General features: G+C 46.8%; 1 protein-coding gene across 3 annotated transcripts in view; it reads right to left on the bottom strand.

Annotated features, from left to right (window-relative positions):
- The window catches only part of RBFOX1 (RNA binding fox-1 homolog 1), a 2,479,284-nt gene that overhangs the window by 2,101,026 nt on the left and 355,989 nt on the right, over positions 1-22,269 (bottom strand). For all 3 annotated transcript variants that reach the window (XM_063598326.1, XM_063598327.1, XM_063598325.1), the window contains one exon: positions 17,512-17,571. In XM_063598326.1, the coding sequence (XP_063454396.1) occupies positions 17,512-17,571 (60 nt within the window). The remainder of the gene's footprint in view (positions 1-17,511; positions 17,572-22,269) is intronic.

Here is a 22,269-nt window from a genome sequence, read left to right as displayed (position 1 = left end):
CTCTCAGGAGCAGCGCCTGGACCTCGCTGGCCAGCACCGCAGACAAGCTGGGCCCAGAGATGAGCTCCCTCCCAGGGGCGGTGTCGGGAGTGACAGCTCCGGGAAGCGGCCACTAGGTGGCGTGTGCGCCTTACTTCCTTCCCAGGTTTCCAGCCGCGGGAGGCAGAGGGTGGGGATGGGGTTCTAGGAAGCCGAAGGTCCTTTCACAGGTGGACCGTTAAGCCAGCCCAGGGGACGGCAGAGCAGCCTGAGGAAGCAAGAACTGTCACCACGGTCTGCCCGGGAAGTAGGTCCACACTGTCCCTTGCAGGTCAGGGCTTAGCTTATAGGTGCTCCCAGAGAGACCCCGGGGCAGGGAGGGGAGTGGAGAAGAGCTCTGGGTTCAGATCTGATCTTGACCACAACAGACGGTTCAGGTTCAAACCATGCTTCCTGGAGACGCCTCTCAGCCCAACTTCAGAGGGGAAAGAAGCGTTCCCATTAACAGAAGCTCCACTGTGACCCGTTTTAAGCACTGAACAGCCGTGCCACAAATAACTGGGGAGAAAAAAAAGTCCACAGCTTAAAAAGCATTGAAGACCCCATTGCTAACTCTGGTGGGCTCCCATCACGGGGCAGAAACCCAGACAGGCACTCATCATCTGGGGTCCTTTTTCCTAACGGGGTCCCCCAAGTTGATCCAAGCTCAGGTCCCACAAAATGTGGATCTGCCCCCTTCTTGACACATAGAAACGGCTCGATCCACAGTGGCTGACCAGCCAGATAGGATGGCCTCCATTTTGCAGATGACAAGACTGAGGTTCAAGGACCTATGGGAACGGGACGGAGCTGGGACTCCCACCACATCTTCAGATTGGCAGCCAGCTGCCTTGTCAAAATACCATTCCAATGTCCCTCCTGTCCTCATGTCTATGGGGACAGGCTAAAGGCTAATAAGGTGCCTGTTCAGATAAACATAGCTGTCTTCAGAGCAAGTAGACTTGAGCAGTACACACCACTCACTCTTCGAAGCTCTAGGGTCTATCAAGCACACATCAAAAACTGGCGGCTTTGCCTCTTAGCTTGTCAAAAAAACTCAGCTGCTGGGTGCAGTGGCTCCTTTCTGTAATCCCAGTGCTTTGGGAGGCCAAGGCAGGAGGATCAATTGAGGCCAGGAATTAGAGACAAGCCTGGGCAACATAGTGAGACTCCATCTGTACAAAAATGAAGATAGCCAGATGTGGGAGCATGCACCTGTAGTTCCAGCTACTTGGGAGGCTGGGATGGAAATATCACTTAAGCCCAGGAGTTCAAGGCTGCAGTGAGCTATGACGGCACCACTGCACGCCAGCCTGGGTAACAGAGTGAGACCCCATCTCAAAAAACAAACAAAACTGAGCTGAATGCTACACACTTTCTGTTGCCCATCATCATGGAAATCTGGGTGCAAAGCTCTGACCCCACCCATCTCTCATCACTCTTCTCTTCCAAGTACCTCTCACAGCTCATGGACCAAACCCCCAGCCTCCTTGTGCTCTTCCTCCTCTGTCGTGTCATGTAAGTCAATGGGTGTGCATTGTCCTTTTCTCTAAACGATAAGCATATTATCTTGGCCAGGAATGAATGTTGGATGTTTTTGTTTTTAATTTGTGCACCTTCACTCACCCATAGCATCTCGCATCTAGATTTGCATTCAGTAAGCACTCAATAAATGTGTCTTCTTCCTGCTGGTACAAGATATGTACAGGGGGTAGGGGTGGAATGTTGACAACTGGAAAATGAAAGTGTTTCAGAATTATGGAGCAAATGAACAGGGAGATGTATCGTCTATAATAAATATACCTCTGAAGAGCCTTAAAAGAAATCAATGAAGCACAACATCAAAGTCCCAGGGAGTGATAAATCAGGAGCCTGATAGACAAAAGTGCATCCAAAATCATTTAAAGTGCACCAGAAATCATTTATGTCTGAGTAATTAGAACACATTGGAACGACTCTGTGCCATTGAACTGAAATTGAGCAACATAATGTTTATGAAATCCCCATGGACTCGGGGAGGAAAACCAGAGATGAAAGTTGCATTGAAGATTCTCCCCACTGGCCCAGAGCCCTCCTGCGTAGTCCCCAGGGGAGACCTAGGGGGAAATGAAGTTTCTGTTTAGTCCATGTGCAAATTTGTTTTCTTCTAGTTTAAAAATGTCTGCAGTCCCAGTTGTAGAGGAAAAAAAATGTCAGGCTCAGGCTGTACGTGACAGGACAGGATCCCCCAACCACCTGATCCGCACCTCCCAACCAAGAGGGAGTCTAAGACAGAATTGAGACCAGGTGGGCATCATTCCTATAAAAAGGTGGCCATTCCTAGCAAGAAAAAGGCTGGGCTTCTTTCTCAGTGTTCCTACAGAATTTGACACTCCCTCTACAGCCCCACTAACAAAAGTGGAGGGAACTGACCTAGGTCAAAGAGCTGGGACCCTGAAAGGCAGTATCAGGATAAAAAAAAAAAGTCCAAGGAAATTCTGCAGGAGGAAAATGGGAGATGAAGGAGTCAGAGAAGAAAGAGGGACTTCTATGCTCATCCATAGAATCCAGTCTTCGGATGCTGGCTGGGGAAGAAAAAAAAAATCCATCTACCTTGATTTGGGGAGTTAAACAAGGATGACAGAACCTTGAACTTGGAGATGTGTAAAGAAGCCCTCAGGCATCAACTGCTTTTGTGAGCTTTCCACTCAGTGATGGAACCTGGCCCCATAAACACGACCCCAATATGGTCCTGTACTGGACTGCCTCCCCCCATGAAATGATGGTCTGAATTTGTCCATCAAATGAACCTGACATGCTGGCGTCTTTATCAGCTCACAGATAATGAGAAAGGAAAATTTCACTTGGAGTATGACTCTCTCATTCCTCTCTGCCCTCAGTTTTAGACCACAAATCTCAGCCTCTGGGAGCCATAATCAGGGCTGCAACCCTGTGCCATCAGCAGATGTGAAAGCAAGTGGAAGATCCCTACATATATGGGATGCAGGTGAGGGTAATGTTGCACCCACGTACAGAAATATGTCTACTTACCCTCCCTCTGCCAAGAACCTGGTAGGCTTATATTGGGGAACCCACCCTCAACTGTGCAAATGCAGAGATACTGCAGGCATATGTGTGTTCTGAGCCTTGAAGGATGTCCACCCAGATGTTGGGTGTGGGGAGGTTCTTCTGAAGCCTGAAGGAAGATTTGTCCATGCCAACGACTGTTTCCCGTCTTGGTACCCCTGTGATTCTGTCCCCTGCTCCAACTGAGGCCCCTCAAAGAAACCTGAGGAATCTTCACAAAATGCAAATCCAATCACCTCCTTGAAAACCCATCAGGGCCCTCCCCTAGCCTTAGTCCCATTCTCATGGGCCCTTGAGCTTCAGTCTTGTCATCTGTAAAATGGAGTCCATTCTACCTTGCTGGTCAGCCACTGTGGATTGAGTCCTTTCTATGTGCCAGGAAGGGGCCAGATCCATGTTTTGTGGGACATGAGCCTAGATCAATTTAGGAGACCTCATTAGGAAAAAGAACCCCAAATAATGAGTACCTAGCTAGGTTTCTGCCTCATGGTGGCACTGAGGTCTTCAATGCTTAGGGTTAAAGACCAGCATCCTCACCATGGCCTGGCCTCACTGGAATGCTCCTCCTCCCTGAACTCCAGCTACTCTGGCTATCTTTTAGCAGTTCCTAAAACTCCTCTGGCCACAGGGCCTTTGCACATGCTATTTCCTCTGCCTAGAATGCTCTATTCTCGCCTGACCTTGCCCTGTGGCCTTGAGAGCTCAGTTCATGAGCCTCCTCCTGGGAAAACCCCAGACATATCCACCATGTATGCCCGGTTTTATTATAAAAATCTTTCTCAGAGCCATTATCTACCTTGTGAAGCACTTTTCTTCATTTGTAGATATACTATTGTATGAGTATCTGCTCAATCTCTGTCTCACTAAACTGTAGGCTCTGGGAGGGTGGGTCCTAGTGTGTCTTGGCTTGTCACTATAACCTTAGCAGCTTCACAGGACCTGGCACATGGTGGCTTCCCAATATTGCATGGACAGATGGAGTGGTGGATAGGTGGATGAGTAGATGGGAAAGTGGGTGGATGGATGGGAGAGTGACTGTGAGAGTAGATGGATGGATGGGAGAACTGATGGGAGAGTAGATGAATGTATGAATGAATGAATGAGAGTGGAGGAGAGAATGAACGAATGGATGGGTGGGAGAATGGGTGGGTAGGTGGGAGAGTAGACGAATGGATGAGAGGAATTATGGGAGAGTAGATGGATGAATGAATGAATGAATGGGATGGATGGGAGAGTAGGTGGGTGGGACAGTAGATGGATAGATGGATCAAGTAATATTTCCATCCCAGCCTCCCAAGTAGCTGGGACCACAGGTGCATGCTACTACATCTGGCTATTTTTATTTTATTTTTTGTACAGATGGGGTCTCACTGTGTTGCCCAGGCTTGTCTAATCCCTGTCCTCAAGTGATCCTCCTCCCTTGGCCTTACAAAGTGCAGGGATTACAGATATGAGCTACTGCACCCAGTAGCTGAGTGACGGGAGAGTAGATGAATGGGTGGGTGGGTGTGTGGCTGGATGGATGGATGGATGGATGGATGGATGGATGGATGGGAGACTGAAAGGAAGGGTGAATGGATGGATGGATGGATGGATGGATGGATGGATGGATGGATAGATGGACGGATGGGAGAGTGGGTGGGGGAGTGGGTGGATGAATGGATGAGAGAGTAGGTGGAGGGATGGATAGGAGAGTGGCTGGATGAACAGATGGATAGGTGAATCACTAGTTTTTGTTGATACTGGTTTATAAAATTGATCATTTTTATCAGTTGAAAGAAGTTGAGTACACAGAAGTGCAAAGCAAAAGGCTACTGTAGAAGAGAAAAGCCAGCATAGGAGCCAAGGAACACAGCAGCAACAACGCCGGTAGGGAGGCAGGTCCACCAAGTCATTCATTCGTTCTGTTAGACTTTCTGTGTTCTTACATGTGCAGGCACTGAGGTGATGCTGGGGTTGCAGTGAGCTGTTGAACTAGATGTGTCAGAAATGAGAAAGGAGATGAGAGAACAAATTAGAATACAGAGTGATCGACACTTTGATGAAGGAAGTAGATGGAGCCTGGGGTCCATGAAACCCACTGCCAAACCAACCCAGACAGGAGAGTAAGAACCTGCCCTAGGTAAGCCAGTACCTTAAAGATGAACCCAAGATTTCAGGGGAAGGCAGGCAGGGAGACTGGGTGGATTCAGGATGGAGATGTTGCCAACAGAGCACACGTGGACCAGAGAGAAAGCAAGCCACACCTAAGGATGTGGATGATGCTCCAGTTGTCTGCTGGGGAGATATGGAAACAGACCAGGCTGTAGAGAGACACAGAGGCCCATCGCAGGATGCTCTGTAAGCTGTGTCAAAGACTTTGGATTTTAGCCTGAGAACCACAGCCCACGACTTGAGTGTTAAAATACTCAGCCAGCCAGGGACTAGAGGGATCTGATTTTTATTTATTTTTATTTTTATTTTTTGAGAGACAGGGTCTTGCTCTGTCACCCAGGCTGGAGTGCAATGCTGCAATCATAGCTTACTGCAGCCTCAATCTCCTGGGCTCAAGCGATCCTCCCACCTCAGCCTCTGGAGTGGCTGGGACTAAAGACATGTGCTACCATGCCATTAAATTTTTAATTTTAAAATAATTTTTTTTTAATTTTCTAATTTTGTAGAGACAAAGTATCCCTATGTTTCCCAGTCTGATCTCAAACTCCTGGCCTGAACTGAACTCCTGCCTCAACCGACCTCCTGCCTCAACCTCCAAAGCACTGGGATTAACAGCATAAGCCACTGTGCCCAGCCTAATTTTTATTTTTCAACTTTGTACATTATGGTGTTTTTAATACCCCTGCCAAGACCACAGTTTTAGGTAAACTGCCATCCTGCCTATACCCATGTTCCTGTTCCCTTTCCTAGCTGTGTGACCTTGGGAAGGTCACTTGCCTCACTAGGCATCAACTTGCTCTTCTGTTAAACGGGGACAACAGAACCCCATGAGACACTCTGACAATCACATGAGGCTATGTGAATAAAACATGGGCCTAGTACATAGCGAGTGTGCAGCAGCTGCTCACTAGTCTTGCAACAAGTAGTGACTGAGAGTCTATTACATGCAGGCACAGGCATAGGTGCTGGGGACACAAGAATGAGCAAAGCACTGGTAACGGGATAGGCTGACGGTAATGGGATAGACTGATGGTAACAGGACAGACTGCTGCCATATTGGAAATTCAGAAAACTCCCTGCCCTCCTAGTGGCAGGAGGTACAGCAAGCCGGCAAGGAAGTACAATACACTGGATGTCAGAGGGTGGTGCTCAGTGTTGTGTGAGCATCAAAGCAAAGAAAAGAAGAAGGGTGCTGAGCAGGGCTTAGAGATTTAAATAAAGCCATCAAGGAAAACGTTGCAGAGAAGATAATATTTGAATAAAAACTCAAAGAAGGTAAGAGTACAAATTATGCTGATGTCGGTTTTGTCCTCCATCCCGCCCCCACCGTCTCTACACAGTCCTCTGCTCCCCACCCCCACCTACCCTCTCCGCAGCTCCTAGAACAGTGTTCTGCACAAAGTAGGTGGCCGATAAAAAATATTATGAGATTAACAAGTCTTAGGGAAAAGCATCTGTGGTCAGGGGAACAGCATGTGTAAAGGACACGAGGCATGAGGACCACGAAAAACAGTCAAGCTGAAATGTACCAGGACACTGGGGGCTGCCTTGTACATGAGGGTTTGGATGCAGGTCACAGGGTCCCATTTGGTTTGGCCAGACTCTGGCCTGGAGTGACACTGGGTCAACCTTCGCTGACACGGTGGACATCTCTACATGCTTGACACCTGCCACTACTCCAGGACGATCCTGCCCTTTGTGTCCACAAGAAGGAAACAGCCTTCTTGAATAAAAGCCTGGAAGCTGACCTCTCCTCTGCCCCCAGCAGGCTGACTTTTCCCTAGAGTGGAAGGTGACAGGCATTCACATTCCACTCCTGTCTCAGACAAGCGACAGAGAATGTAAGATGGCTGGATGGGTTTTGCTAGTAATGGGATAGACTGATGGCGTATTGGAAATTCACATTTAAAATACAGCTCTCCTTTCTGTAAAATGAGATAGCATCTACCAATTCGGGTAATGAATACATAACTTAAATGCAAGCCGTGGGAGTTTGGAAGAAGGGCCCAGGTAGTTTCAGGTGGTTCGGCCCATTTCGGTACACAGCACAGAGCCCTCTCCCCTCCCTCCAATAATTTTATTTCTTAGCAAAATCATTATTGAGAATGTTGAACTCCCTTACAGAGATGTATTTGCTCCTCTTATCCTCCTTCCGTCTTTCTTGATTAAAAGCTATGTGTGATATTTGTAGTTATCAAACATCAATATTTGGCATGGATTTGCGAAATGGATATGGGGAGAAGAAAGGAGTCTGACCATTTCTGTAAAGGGTAAAACCTTGAGCAAACAGACTGCATTTCTTATTAGGAGCACTGAAGAGCAGAGATGCATTTCAGAAGGGACCACTCGGACTGCACCCCAGCAGGCTTTGTGAAACCAATGATCAGGGCTCAAAATTAGATTCTGGATTACATCAGGAAAGCCAGCTACCTTCAGAGGATAGGGGATGGGAGGGAGAGTTAAGCAGTATATCTCACAACTGTTAGCCCTACAACTATTACAGGGCTTGCAGCCTTGTAACAGACAACTCCAGCACTCAAACTGGACGAGCTGAAATAATCAATAATAATAATTAAACCTTCTCTAGTGCTCTCTCCTAAGGCTTTACCTATATTAACTCGTTGAATCCTCATAACAATTTGATTTATCAACTCTGTGTTACAGATGAGAAAAGTTACAGGCACAGAGAAGTCAAGCCACTGGCCCAGGCTTCCACAACAAATAGGTGGCAGGGCTGGGACTCAAGGCTGCAGCCTGGTTCCCAGCCATGCACAGAACCACTTTGCCATATTGCCCCTCCATCATGCGGCCACGTGTGGACCCCCACACCTCCAGAGCTTCCCAGAATCATGGTATGCTATGATTGCTCAGAGGGCTGCTGCTGTTATGGAAACAGAGCCCTTGGTTCCCGTCCTACACCCTTGCAACACTGACCCAGTCAGCTGAGACTCAAAGTGCCCCTCCGTGAAGTGAGGGTAATAACAACCACACTTGCCCCCGGGGTGTTATGACAATTCACAAGGTATGCGCTCAGACAATGAGCTTCCAAGTGGGATTCATAGTCACTGCTGGTGGGAATGAGCACTGGAACAACCATTTTGGGCAACTTTTGGACAGTAGCTACTCAAATTAAACATGTGCCTATTCTGTGACCAAAGAGACACACTCCTAGGTATATTCCCCAGATAAATGAGTACCTGCGTCCACCAAACAACAGGTGCACGAGTGCACATAGCCCCAAACTACAAACAACCCCAATGCTGATCCATGGGAGAATGGATACGTTATGGTCCAATCATACAATGAAATACTGTCCAGCCATTAAAAAGAGTACCTAGTGGTACATACAGTAGCATAGGTGATTCTCCTAGGGATGCATTTGAGGGAAAGAAGGCAGATACATATGGACTGCAGGGGTCCATTTATAGAGATTTCAGAAATGAGCCCAGTGGAATTGGAAAGGCAGTGACCTCAGATTGGGGCAGGTAGTGTTGACAGAGAGAAGTATGAGGGAGCCTTCTGGGATAGTTTACATCAACAGAGCTGACACTTTCATTCATTCATTTCAAGAACAAGCGTTACTGAGCACCTACTGTGTTTTAGGCACCCCATCAGGAGATAGGAAGGAGAAAAGACCTTCACTCCCCATCCGTAGTTCAATGCCAACATTGAAACCCGTCAGTATCATCACCGTGACTCCAGGGGGCACAGCCATCCTCAGAGATTAGGGGAAATCACTAAATAGATTTCCCCTCTTATCTGGCAGAAAGCAAGAGAGAGAAATGGCAGGGATGTTCCCCAGAACAGCAGACCCTGCGCTGTCTGTGCCTGAGATCAAGAGTGCCACTTAGCATTTCGTCCCAGCAAGTCCAGCTTCCTTTAATCAGAACCATGTGGCCAACATCACGGGTGATATTTTGAAGGGAAAGAATTTAAGCATCCATGTCTCACTGCCCCGAGTATCAGCTTTGTCCTCCTGCTCCTAATGCCGTTATCTCGTCCGCACACTTGGTTTTCTGCCGAGCAGATGCTGTAGAAGGCACATTAGCAGTGAGAAGTAGAGCGTGCCCAGGAGTCTGGGCATAGAGCTGGTGACCCCTCTGCTCCCCAGCCCACTCCAGTGAGGAGACATAGTGAAAAATGCCCAGGAAGGACTAAGGCTTCCTGCAGCCTCCCAGCCTCCTAAGCCAGGTCCCAGGGAGATCTTTCTAAAATGCAAATTGGATCCAGACAATCACCAGCTTAAAACCTTTCAGTGGCCACACACTGATCACCGCAAAAACTCAATTTCTTAACTACTATGGAGCACTGGGGCATGCCTGCTTCTCCCGCCAACCCCTGACATCCCCTCTTCCAGACTATAACAGACCCAAGTTCATGCCCATGTTTCTGATGATTCTGTTACTTCTACCTGGAGGCCCCCATCTCCTGCAATCAGTGTTATGACTCCCCCTTGTCCTTCAAGACTCTATGTATCACCTCCTCTGTGAAGCCTTCCCTACCTGTTTGCACTACAACTCAACTTTATATTCTTCCTACACTACAAAGCAATCAGACTGTGCCTCAGTTATGGGCTACTTCTTATTCATCCTGTGTCCTCCTCACAGACTGCAAGCGCTTTGAGGGCACGGTTTGAGTCTTATTCATATGCATACCTTCCAACTCTTAGCAGTGACTGTGATATAATTTAGGGAGTTGGGGGTGGAATGAGGAAGAGATGAGAAGTGAGGGAGAGAGGAGGTGAGTGAGAGAGAAGGTGAGGAAGGAAGGGAAGGAGGAATGAGGGTGGAGGGCATTTTGTGGTTGGAGAGCAACACAACCAGAGTGACTTAGGAAGAATCTCTGAACAAGGCTTTTCTGATGACTCTGGATGAATGGTTAGGAATTTGGATGGTCAGATTTGAGGGGAGAATTCAAGCAGAAAGGATAGCCTAAGCAAAGGTCTGCAGTCAGGGAACATGGGGCATGGACACTGGAGGACAGGGTGGGAGGAGAGTAGCAGATAAGGTTGGAGAAGCCACCAGATAGTATCCCAATGCCAAGTATGAAATCACAGGACCTTGCTCTCTACTCTCACATCACAGAGACCTGCTGAAATATGTCGGAAAGGAGGAGCCATGGTTCAGCAAGTGAGCTGATCAGACAGTGGGTCAACTAGAGACATGCCACGGGCAACCTCTGCTAACTTCAGATTGAGAGTAAGACAGGAAAATGCCAAGGATGCCAGGGAAGAGGGAGGAAAGCTATGCCTGTGAATATACAGAAAGAGAAGCAATGGGAAAGGTGGGCCAGCTTATGGGTTCCATGATGGCTGCTACAAGTCTCTATGAGACACCTGGAGTTGGGACAGCATCTGTGTTGGCACTCTCCCCTCCTGTTCTCAAGGCAGACATTACCATTCAAGAGTACCACTCTTCTCACCTATACCAAGGAAGACATTACTAATCAATGATGCCACTCTCCATTCCTGTACCCAAGGCAGACATTATTAAATTAATGGCCCTACTCTCCCCTCCTAGACCTGAGGCAGACATTACTCATCAAGGACAACACTCTCCCCTCCTAGACTCAAGGCAGACTTACTCATCAATGGCACCACTCTCCCCTCCTAGACCCAAGGCAGACATTACTCATCAATGGCACCACTCTCCCCTCCCAGACCCATGGCAGACATTACTAATCAATGGCACCACTCTGCCCTCCTATACCAAAGGCAGACATTAATCATTAATCATCAGTGGCACCACTGTCCCCTCCTATTACTCATCAATGGCACCACTCTTCCCTACTGAGTACAGATATAGCCTTGGCATCCTTGACCTGGGACTGGGTTTAACCTCCACTCCCATCTGACTGCCATCTATAAATGAGGTGTTACCTACTCTCCATACATGGTTACAGGCATCATAACCTGGGATCAGGGACGTGAGAGCAGAAAGAGCCTGAGAAACCCTCATTTCACAGACACAGAAGCCAAAGTCCTTGGAGAGTTGGTGGTGGAATTAGAGATGAAATCCAGTCCAATGTGCCCCATCTCTTTCTTCAACATTCTGCTGCACCTTGGAGGGTAAAACAGGGAACAAGCCTGTCACCACTCACAGCAACTAGAAGCAAGAGCAGAAAGGACAAGCAAACCTGCCTCAAACTGGCATCAAACCTGAGTCAATGCTCAGCGGAAATGAAGGCCGGGTGAGTGGGTGTGTGTGCGCGGGCTGTAGAGAAGGGAACAGGAGTTTCACTTCCATCCCTCTGAACAACACAGATCACTTTTGCTAAATTCCAAAAGGTGGCAGCATTCCATCAAATATTCATTTGCTGAGACTGCAGCAGGGGACGTCCTACAGAGGTGACATGGGCAGGAAGTTAAGACGTCCAGATGACTAGGGGATAAGGAAGTCTGGAGGGTCAAACACTGAAGTGGTCTGGTTCCTGGGGGGCCCATGAGCCCCTTTTCTGCAAGAAAAAGGGAAAATGCTGGAGAGAAATAGCAGCACACTTGGCCCCAAGAAGAGGAGAAATCCAGACTCATCTCGGGACTGTAACAGCATGGACAGACCTCAGTGCGGCCCCATGATCAGTAGCATGTAGGCAAGACCCACGAGTTACTTCTAACCAATAGAAAAGATGATGGGCGTGCCATGATTATGTTGGGACATGTGTACACAAGACCCCATGTTGCTAACATGCACTAGAGAGACACTCCCAGGAAAAGCACACTGTCACACTGTAAACTGCCTGTGGAGAGGGCCATGTGGCAGGGAACTGTAGGTGGCCTCTAGGGTCTGAGGGCCTGCATCTTACAGCCACAAGAAATTGAATTATTCCAACAACCAGTGAGATTGCAAAGGGACCCTGAGCTCCAGATGAAACTCCCAGCTCCTGCCAACTCCCTTGCCTGCAGCTTGGTGAGAACCTAAGCAGAGAACCCAGTTCAGCTGTGTCCAGACCTATGACCAATCGAAGCAATAAGATGGCAGACAGGTGTTGTTTGAAGCCACTTAGTCTCTTAAGCAGGCATAAAAAATGAATTTTTTGTGTTCTTATTACAGAAAAATACAGGGGTTTTGAAATATGGCTCTGGAATGAGGCAGAACACAGTAAAAATTTGGGTTCTTCCACTTAACTGCACTATGCTTACTGCCTTGGCTATAGAAGGGGAGAGTGACACCATTGATTAGTAATGTCTGCCTTGAGTATAGAAGGGGGGAATGGCACCATTGATTACTAATGTCTGCCTTGGGTACAGGAGGGGAGAATGACACCATTGCTTAGTAATGTCTGCCTTGGGTATAGGAGGGTATAGTTTCTACTATATCAAGAAAGAGAGAAAAAATAATAGTGCGGTTCTTACGCTGGACAGCATCACTTCCACGAGTTCAGGATGCATTTGCTCCAGAGTGAACCCAAAAGGAAACATGTACCTGCAAGTTTCTCAGTCTCATTCCCAAGTGCCTCTCCATCATGTGGCCACATGATCACAGATGACTGCAATGTTTAAAGACAGGTATGTTTCATTCATCCACCATGCCACCTCAACACAATCACTTCATCTGGCATCTAAGCAAAGACCCTCATTTTTTCTAATAATCAAGGAAAGTGTGGCTGTATTTGATGTATCGAGGGGCAGAGAGATTGGTCTCCAACAGGACTTGCACAAGTAATTGACCAGGTGTAATTTTTATGTTACCTGATGACTCTGGAATTAACTTTGCATCTAAGACACGGGTTCCCAGAAATGCTCCCTGCATCACCAAAAAGAACCTGCTGGCCTTCCCCTCAGCTCAATGCAGCATGGGAAACAGCCCAATCTGGGTCTGAATTTCAGACTGCTTCCCCATTAGCTATGAGACTGTGCAAGCCATGCCCTTCTGAGCCTCAGTTTCCCCATTTGTAAACAAATAGTTTGAATAGGTCTTCCCTCCTTGGACTACTCTGGGGAGAGAAAGATACAATGCCTGTGAAATGGTGGGTGCAATGCCAGGTACTTCCTAGTTCCCAAAGATGCTAGCTGTTATGATTATTTTATTCTGAATGCTGGCAAAATATACTTTCTGCATCCAGGGAAAGCCCTTTCTGGGAGACAGTGCCAAAGCAGACAGGTGGAGGTCAGAAAAAGTAGAGCTGACTGGTGCCACAGGGCAGTGAGTAGGAAGGGCGGTGAGATGCCATGGCCTGGAGCATTCTGCATTCTGGAGCAGGCAAGGACCAAAAAGTCTATCTAGAGGCCACATTTAGTCTTGTAAACCCCATTTTCACTCCTCTAGAGGAACGACACATCATTTCCATGACAACTGAGAATGAAACTTGAACGAATATGCCGTCAGCTCTCCTGGAAAACCTTCTTAACAGTCCAGAACACACTGCTTAATTTCATAAATAGTTATTGCTATTACTAGTATTAGTACTATTATTACAACTACATTATTACTATTACTACTACTGCTTCTTACTATATTACATTTATTACAACTACATTATTACTAATATTATATTATTACTACTACTTTCAAAGAAAATAACTGCTCACTATAGAAAAAAAAAAGAGTCTAAAGGAAAATGCAAAAACCAGTAATTTAGTTGAACTTTCCATCTGCCTTTCTGACATCTCTCTGCACTCAGAGAAAGGGAGATCTATGAATACAGTTTGCACATAATTGGAATCATATAATACAGGCTGTATTTCTCACTCAACAATATGTCATGTGCATCTTTCCAAGTCAATAAACATAAATCCTCACCACAAAATCCTAGCAGCAGCTTGGAATTGGACTTTATGGATATACACAATTGACTTAAACTATCCCTTATTGAGGGATATTGAGGGCACATCTTTTTAAAAATTATTTGTGCTACCACAATCATTTCCTTAATAAATATACAAACACATCTCACACTTGTACAATCATCTCCAAGGTGCAAATTCCCAGAAGTGTAATTGCTAGATCAAAGATGGAACACATTTTACATTTTGACACATGTGAATGTGAGGCAATCTGCCATCCAGAGATGGTCAAGCCAACATATGCTGCCTCCAGTAGAGGTCGTGAAAATGACTGCTTCTACCCATGACACATTCCAAGGCAAGACAGGAGGCTGACCTGTGAGAGTCCAGCCAGAAGGACCCAGCTCAGCAGCCCTGCTACAGTCAGAGGGTGGAGATGGAGGAGCAGGTTAAGGCAATTGGATCCTCACAGCATGAATCTCTGCAAACCTAGAAGACTCTACAGCCTCCAGAGGAGAAACCAGCAGGATACCATCATCCCTTCCACTAGAGAGAACACATCAGCCTCCAGGAGTGAGGTTGGGGGCCAGGAAATACCTGACCCAACCCAAGAGAGCTAAAAATCTAGCAGGCATAGGCACTATTCTAAGCACTGGGGAAATGGAGCCATCTCAGACACCTTTGATCCTATTGTGGGCAATTAACTTTTTCAACTACTTTCCCTTCAAAAGCTTCTGCACCACCAATATCAAGTCTCTTTAGTAAGTCACTTTCCTGCTCCACACCTCATTTCCCCATCTGCAAAATGTGTTTAGTATCTTTGTTTTCTTTCCATAGACTCAGTGTGACATTACAAGCATCCTGGGTGGAACTGCAAGACATAGTTATTTCAAGATTATGAAGAGTGTGGTGGCCAAACTCCAAGATGGCCGCATGATCCCTCCTCCAGGTATTCATGCCCTTGTATGCTATGCTCCCACAGTCTTCTGAGGATTCGGTTGTATGACTGATCGAATACAGCAGAGGCAATGGCATAGGACATCTGAGGCTATGTCATCTAAGGGATACACAGGAATTCACTCCCATCCTCCCATGTGGCTTCTACTTTGCTCTTAATCTCTCAGATCTCTCACCCTGGCAGACACCATCCACCATGTCCTGAGGACACTCAAGCAGCTCTGTGGCCTCCTGACAATAGCTGTTAGGTGAAACACCTTGGGTGCAGACCCTCTAGCCCCACTCCAGCCTTCAGAAGACAGCAGCCCCAACTCACATGGGACCCCGAGCCAGACCACCAAGCAAACCACTCCCAGATTCCTGACCCACAGAAACTGTGAGATAATGAAAGTCTGCTGTTTGAAGTCACTAAGTTCAGTGTAACTGTCACGGGCAAGAGACAGCCAATACAATACTTTCCTGCTTCATACATCATTTTTCCAGCTATCCAAAATGGGAAGAATATTTCACAGACTTGATGTGAAGGTGCAAGACTCCTGGTACTCCACTGATGCAGTTGGGTCAGACGGTAAGTCCAGGCTGTGTGACCATGGGCAATTACTTTGAGTTTTGGTTTCCTAAGCCACAAAATGAGGATAAAAACAGCACTCACCTTACGGAGTCATTGAGAGGATGTTAAAAGAACAGAGATCAAACATTTGGTCAAATGAAAAGTGGGATAAGAAAGTTGGGTGTGTGGTTGTCATTTTTCATCATCCCTTTCCTCTTCTTCCTCTTCTTCTTGGCATCACAGGTAAACACTACTTTCAGATGATCCATTAATGAGGTTTATTATAAAAATCCAGCCTGGAAAGTCATTTTGGGGGAATAGACAAGCACCAAGCAGTGGGCCCTTACAGATTCCAGTTTACACCAAGCAGTGGGCCCTTAGAGATTCCAGTTTGCACGAAGGGTCAGTATAGCTTGGTGCATAAAGAGGAGGGAACATTCCAAATACAGAGCACACTCATGGACAAGGCCCAGGGCCAAGCAGACTTTTTTTTTTTTTTTTTTTTTTTTTTTTTTGAGACAGGGTCTTACTCTGTTTGCCCAGGCTGGAGTGCACTGGCATAATCATAGCTCACTGCAGGCTCCATCTCCTGGGCTCAAGCAATCCTCCCACCTCAGCCTCCCGAGTGTCTGAGACTGCAGGCGCACACCACCACGCTCAGCTAATTTGGTTTTGTTTTTTTTTGTTTTTTTTTTTTTATTTTTTTGAGACGGAGTCTCGCTCTCGTCCAGGCTGGGGTGCAGTGGCGCGATCTTGGCTCACTGCAAGCTCTGCCTCCCAGGTTCATGCCATTCTCCTGCCTCAGCCTCCTGAGTAGCTGGGACTACAGGCGCCCACCAACATGCCTAGCTAATTTTTTTTTTTTTTGTATTTTTAGTAGAGACAGGGTTTCACCATGTTATCCAGGATGGCCTCAATCTCCTGACCTCTTGATCAGCCCGCCTCAGCCTCCCAAAGTGCTGGGATTACAGGTGTGAGCCACCGTGCCCGGCCTAATTTGTTTATTTTTTGTAGAGATGTTGCCCAGGCTGGTCTCCAACTCCCGAGCTCAAGCAATCCTCTTACCTTGGCCTCCCAAAGGGCTGGGATTATAGGTGTGATCCATTGGGCCTAGCCATGAACATCTTTTGATAAAAGAATTTATTCTCAGCCTTTCACTTACCACTATCACAATGTCTCACCATACCAACATTACGATTTCCATTCTGTTACTTCCATACCATTTTTTGTCTTTGAGTCAACTCACTTTATGTTAAACTTTTTTTGAAGGAAATTTCATACCACTACCATTAATGGAAAGCTAGTAGTGATGGCTATAAAGAGAAGATCATCATAAAATGAAATACATAATGATGAATACCAAACAGCAAGTCTATGTGCCACTTGAAGGTGCCATCCCAAAGTCACCAACAATACACAAACAGGTCACACGTGGGGAATGCACCACACCATGATTGCATTGCCGAGAGGCAGTGCATGAGTGATTTCAGAAGTATCTGTGCAGGGATCTTCCTGGCCACTGTTATTCATGGGTGACAGATGAGGGATACACGGGAATTCACTGCCATCATCCCAGGTTATGTACCCCAGTGACTCTGAGCCCAATGCCATGATGCAAGACCCCAGGGCACTCAGTAAGCATGCCTGTCCTTACTAGGAAGACAACCCAATGACATTCGACTTCTTTCACGTGCTCCCACAACCTGGGGCCGTCACACCAGGGGGCAGAGGGACCAATTTGCAGCCTTGTCACCAACCACTGTGCCCCAGATCTGTCCACCAAGTGGGCCTGGTCTTTTTTAGAGGACAGAATACAGCTCTCACACCATGTACCAGAGGCTGGGAATATGGCCCAGGTGTTTCCTAATAGAAATTGTGCAAGTGCTAGGGAAAATTTATTCCCCTCAAACCCAGTTAATTCTCCAGCAAGATCAGTTTCAGGTAAAAACCATTCCCGGTGATTGACGACGGAGACCAAAGAGGCTGAAAAGGATGCAAAAGTAGTTTCAAAATCTAATCTGTTCAGCAAAATGCTTCTACTTACGGAGTCTTGCAGACTGTTCTTGGCACCGGGGAGGAGGGTTGAATTTTCAGACTTGTAGTCCTGGCAAAAAACAAACAGAGAAAAAGATTGGGGAAGCCCGGTTGAGGAAAAAAATTCTAACCTGGAGTAACCCAGTTTAGCACAACCCAGAATGTCTCACCACATTTAGCCACAGTACCCTCTGTCTCTCCACCCATCCCCTGCAGGGGTCGAGACCTGCATTGCCCTGCGCAATGGCCACAAGCCCGATATGGCTACAGAGCCCCGTGGCTAGTCTCATGGAAATGGGCTGTATACATAAAACACTCACTGGGTTTTCAGGACATGATGAAGAAAATGAATATAAAACACCTCATTAATATTAATATTTCATTATTTTTATATCGATTACATGTTAGAAAGACATTTAATAATATATAAAAATAAAATATATTGCTATGTTTAAAAATGTAAATATATTAAGACTATCTCAAAGGAAGTTTATTATTACAGTTAATCTCATCCGTTTCTTTTTACTTTTTAATGTGGCTACCAGCAAATGCTAAATTGCATCTTTGACTCCCCTGACACTCCTGAGGCAGTGCTGGTCCGGATGTTTCTCAGTGTGGACTCCTCCTCCCAGACCGAGGACGCTGGAGGTCCCTAACCTTCCACCTTCCACTCCAGCAACAGTTTGCATCTAGGGAGCATCTGCAATGCTATGCACTACTTTTTTTTGAGACAGAGTCTCCCTCTGTCACTCAACCTCCCAAGTTGCTGGGACTATAGGCACCCGCCACCACACCTGGATAAGTTTTCGTATTTTTAGTAGATACAGGGAATCACCATGTTGGCCAGGCTGGTCTCGAACTCCTGACCTCAGGTGATCCACCTGCCTCGGCCTCCCAAAGTACTAACATTACCGGCCTGAGCCACCACACCCAGCCACTGTGTATTTCTTGTGCATTTTCACCCTGAATCCTTACTAGGGTATTAAGAAGTAGGTCTTAACCTCAGCCCTGTCTTACAGGTGAAGAAGCAAAAGAGAGGCTGAGGGACTTGTCCAAGGTAACACGGCACTCAGCAGGGCTGCAGTGGAGCCTCAGCTTGAACTGAGCATGCCTACTGCAAACACGGGGATGTGAATCACCATCGTAGTATTCCCAAAGCCTTCATCCACCTTTCCACGAGGTACAGCGCAGGAGCATGTTAAAGGTGGCCACCATCAACTCTAAGGAACTGCTCCTGCCTCAAAAGTGTCAGCAATGCCTAAAGCTCTACATTGTCATTAATCAAAAGTCAGCAAGGCTGAGGCGGGCAGATCATCTGAGGTCAGGAGCTCCAGACCAGGCTGGCCAACATGGTGAAACACTGTCTCTACTAAAAGTACAAAATTAGCCAGGCTGTGGTGGCGGGCACCTGTAATCTCAGCTACTTGGGAGGCTGAGGGAGGAGAATTGCTTGAACCTGGGAGGCACAGGTTGCAGTGAGCCAAGACCACCGCCATTGCACTCCAGCCTCAGCAACGAGATCAAAACTCCAACTCAAAAAAAAAAAAAGTCAGCAGGCTTTGGCCTGGGGTCACCCCTTTAACTTCCTGGGCAGAGAGAGGGCCGTGTGTGTCTCAAGCAAGACCCTGTCTCAAAAGAGAGAGGGCGGGAGAGAAACGGAGAGAAAGAGGGAAAGACGGAGAGGTGCAGAGAAAGCAGGAGGGGGGTGGGAAGGAGAGGTGTATAAAAAGAGAGAGAGACAAAAATATAGACAGACACGGATATCAAAAGAGAGAGAAACAGAGGGGGACAGAAGCTACCTACTCTTTCCTGTACCAGCCACAAGAATTACTCAGACCCACGCACAGAGTTCTGGGATTTCTGTTTCTGTACATTGTTTCTGAACTTATAATGAGAAGACACATATTTTATTGTTTCTCTTTTTGCAGTTTTCTAGTAGACATTGGTCATGGAAAAATCTGGTGACCAAGAAATCAAAAATGTGTTTGTTCCCCTCCTTCCTCAACACAGAGAACGGTCCTCATGCCACATCCACTCTCCAGTTTATTGAAGTGAACAAATAAACTTAAACACAAATCATGTCCCCTGCTTCCAGCGACTGTCTAAAGTAGTAGCCCGAATGGGGAGAGAAGGGGGAGGAGGATGATGCAGTGATTTTGCTGCCAGATGCGTCAATTCTCCTTTGAGAGAATGTCCACTGGTCTGAGAATGTCTGGCTTTTGTCACTTTCTTTTCAGTCCCACTTTATAGATGGACCAAGAAAAAACTGCACTTGATCAACGAGTTAAGCGCAATAGCAGATTTCAACCCAGTGACAAGACCCAAGTGTTACTAGATGCCCTGGGATCCCTATCTACAGCCTGGTCCTTTCTTTGAGACGGGCCTCCCTCCAAGACTCACAGGTGACCCAGTACCTTGCCCAATTCCATCTAGTCTAGGGACACACTCCTGCCCCAGGCAGCATGAATCAATCTGTCTTTCTCAGGAACAGAAACAGAGACCCGTGGAAATGGTCATTGCATTGTGTTGGACTTCCTGAGTCCAAGACCTTGCATGTGAAGCCAGTATTGGCTTCGTAGCAACCACCAGCCTTAGGAAGGTAAAATTAGGTTTGAGTCAAAATTAAGAGTCTTCCAGGGGAAGGTGATCGGAAGAAAAGAGAATAGAGGATCTAGGCAACCAGTATCCCAGAGCCTGGAAATAGACAAGTTAGGACTCACACTCGAGTATGATCTTACTTGGGAACCTAGCTACCAGATGAAATTCCTATCCAGCTGCCCCTGCAGAGCCTTCTTCCTCTTTGCCTCTTCCACACTTCCCAGCCCCTTCCCCCTAGCTAGGGGCTTTCCCTCTCCACATCCCTGAGCCTGAGGTCCCAGAGGCCTGGTGTCCTCTTTAGCTGTCTATCTCTCATTGTGCCGCACTTCCGTGTCATTTTCATCAGGAGCACAGGAAGCCTTCACTCCTAGGAGACAGAAGATGGTACCAACTCAATCTGCTCTTCTCAAGACACTTTTTCTGCCCTTCCTGCCACTTTTACACCTCTCCATACCCTGGAACTGGACATGCACCCTAACCCTAGATTAGCACCCTCCTTCTTAACACAATCCCTGTGCTATCTGAACAAAGCAGCAAGCTCTATGCCCAATCCCATATGTCCCTATTTCCCTCCTTAACTCGAAAACAGAGACAAGCACATATTAACATTCTAAGTCTGACTGAGTTGGGGAAACAGAGCCAAGAGATGCAGCGAGGGAGGTAGTGGCTGTCTGACACTGTTCTGGTTTTCAGAAAGCCCAGGTCTTTTCCCTGAATCCTTACAATAAGCCTCCATATCATTTGAGCTGGCCTGATCCATTCAGATGAAAATTCTTGAGGAGTACAGAGAAGATTTGATCTGCAACCCTTTTTAGATCCCAAACCAGGGTCCCGAACCAGCTGTCACTCTGGTCGCTGTCTGCCACTCTTCTCTTCCCCCCAAGTTCTGCTCCCTCATTTTCCACCTACTTGTTAGAAGTCTAGTAGTCTTCCCTGGAAATGTATGCCCTCTTGCGCCTCAGTTTACAGCTTTCAAAAGCTGGGACATGAATCCCCAGCAGCAAGGATTTAGCCAGTTAAGACAATGACCCAGGCAGAGATCCTGGATGGGCCATCAAACATCATCCAATACAGATTTGTCATGGGCTGGTGTCAGCTCCCAGAGGTGGCAATAGAAGGTGATATTCTTTGCATATCAACTGCCTTTACAGGGTCTCTTCCTGACTGGAAATGTCTTTGGGGAAATATGTTTTTTTTTGTGGTTTTTGAGATGGAGTCTTGCTCTAACACCCAGGCTAGAGTGCAGTGGCTGGATCTTGACTCACCACAACCTCCACCTCCCAGGTTCAAACAATTCTCCTGCCTCAGCCTCCTGAGCAGCTGGGATTAGAGGTGCCCACCACCACACCTGGCTAATTTTTGTGTTTTTTTTTTTTTTTTCTTTTTAGTAGAGACAGGGTTTTACCATGTTGGCCAGGCTGGCCTCCAACTCCTGACCTCAAGTGATCCACCTGCCTCGACCTCCCAAAGTGCTGGGATTACAGACATGAGCCACCACATTCAACCACACTTTTTTGTGTATATAAATACTTACATAGACATGTAAAAGGAAAATAAATCTTGGAGGCCCCCGAATCACTAAGCTAAAGGGAAAAGTCAAGCTGGGAACTGTTTAGGGCCAACTTGCCTCCCAGTGCATTCAAAGTCACCCCTCTGCTCACTGACATAAATGCATATCTATCTGATTGTCTCCTTTGGAGAGGCTAATCAGAAACTCAAAAGAATGAAACCATTTGTCTCTTTTCTACCTCTGACCTGGAAGCCTCCTCTCCCAGTGTCTCCCTGTCTTCCTGCCTTTGCTTCAAGTTCGCCCGCCTTTCTAGATGAAGAAACCAATGTTCACCTTGCATATGCATTGATGTCTTATGTCTCCCTAAAATGTATAAAATCAAACTGTGCTCTGACCTTGGGCAGATGTCGTCAGGACCTCCTGAGGCTGTGTCACAGGCCTGTGTCCTCAACCCTGGAAAAATAAACTTTCTAAATTAACTGAGACCTGTGTCTCAGATTTTCAGGGCTCACAGACATATTCATGTAATCTTGTGAGCGTTTATGTGCCTACCTTTGAATAGCCACATCCAGATGTATCAATCTTCGTATCTACAGTCACACAGAATAAAGATGTAGGAGGTGGAAAAAAATAAACACTCCATCCTACAGGTTAACAGAA

This window comes from Pan paniscus, chromosome 18 (genome assembly GCF_029289425.2).
Source record: "Pan paniscus chromosome 18, NHGRI_mPanPan1-v2.0_pri, whole genome shotgun sequence".
NCBI lineage: Eukaryota > Metazoa > Chordata > Mammalia > Primates > Hominidae > Pan > Pan paniscus.
Note: the sequence above shows the minus strand (reverse complement) of the source record. Positions and strands in the feature narration are given on the sequence as shown.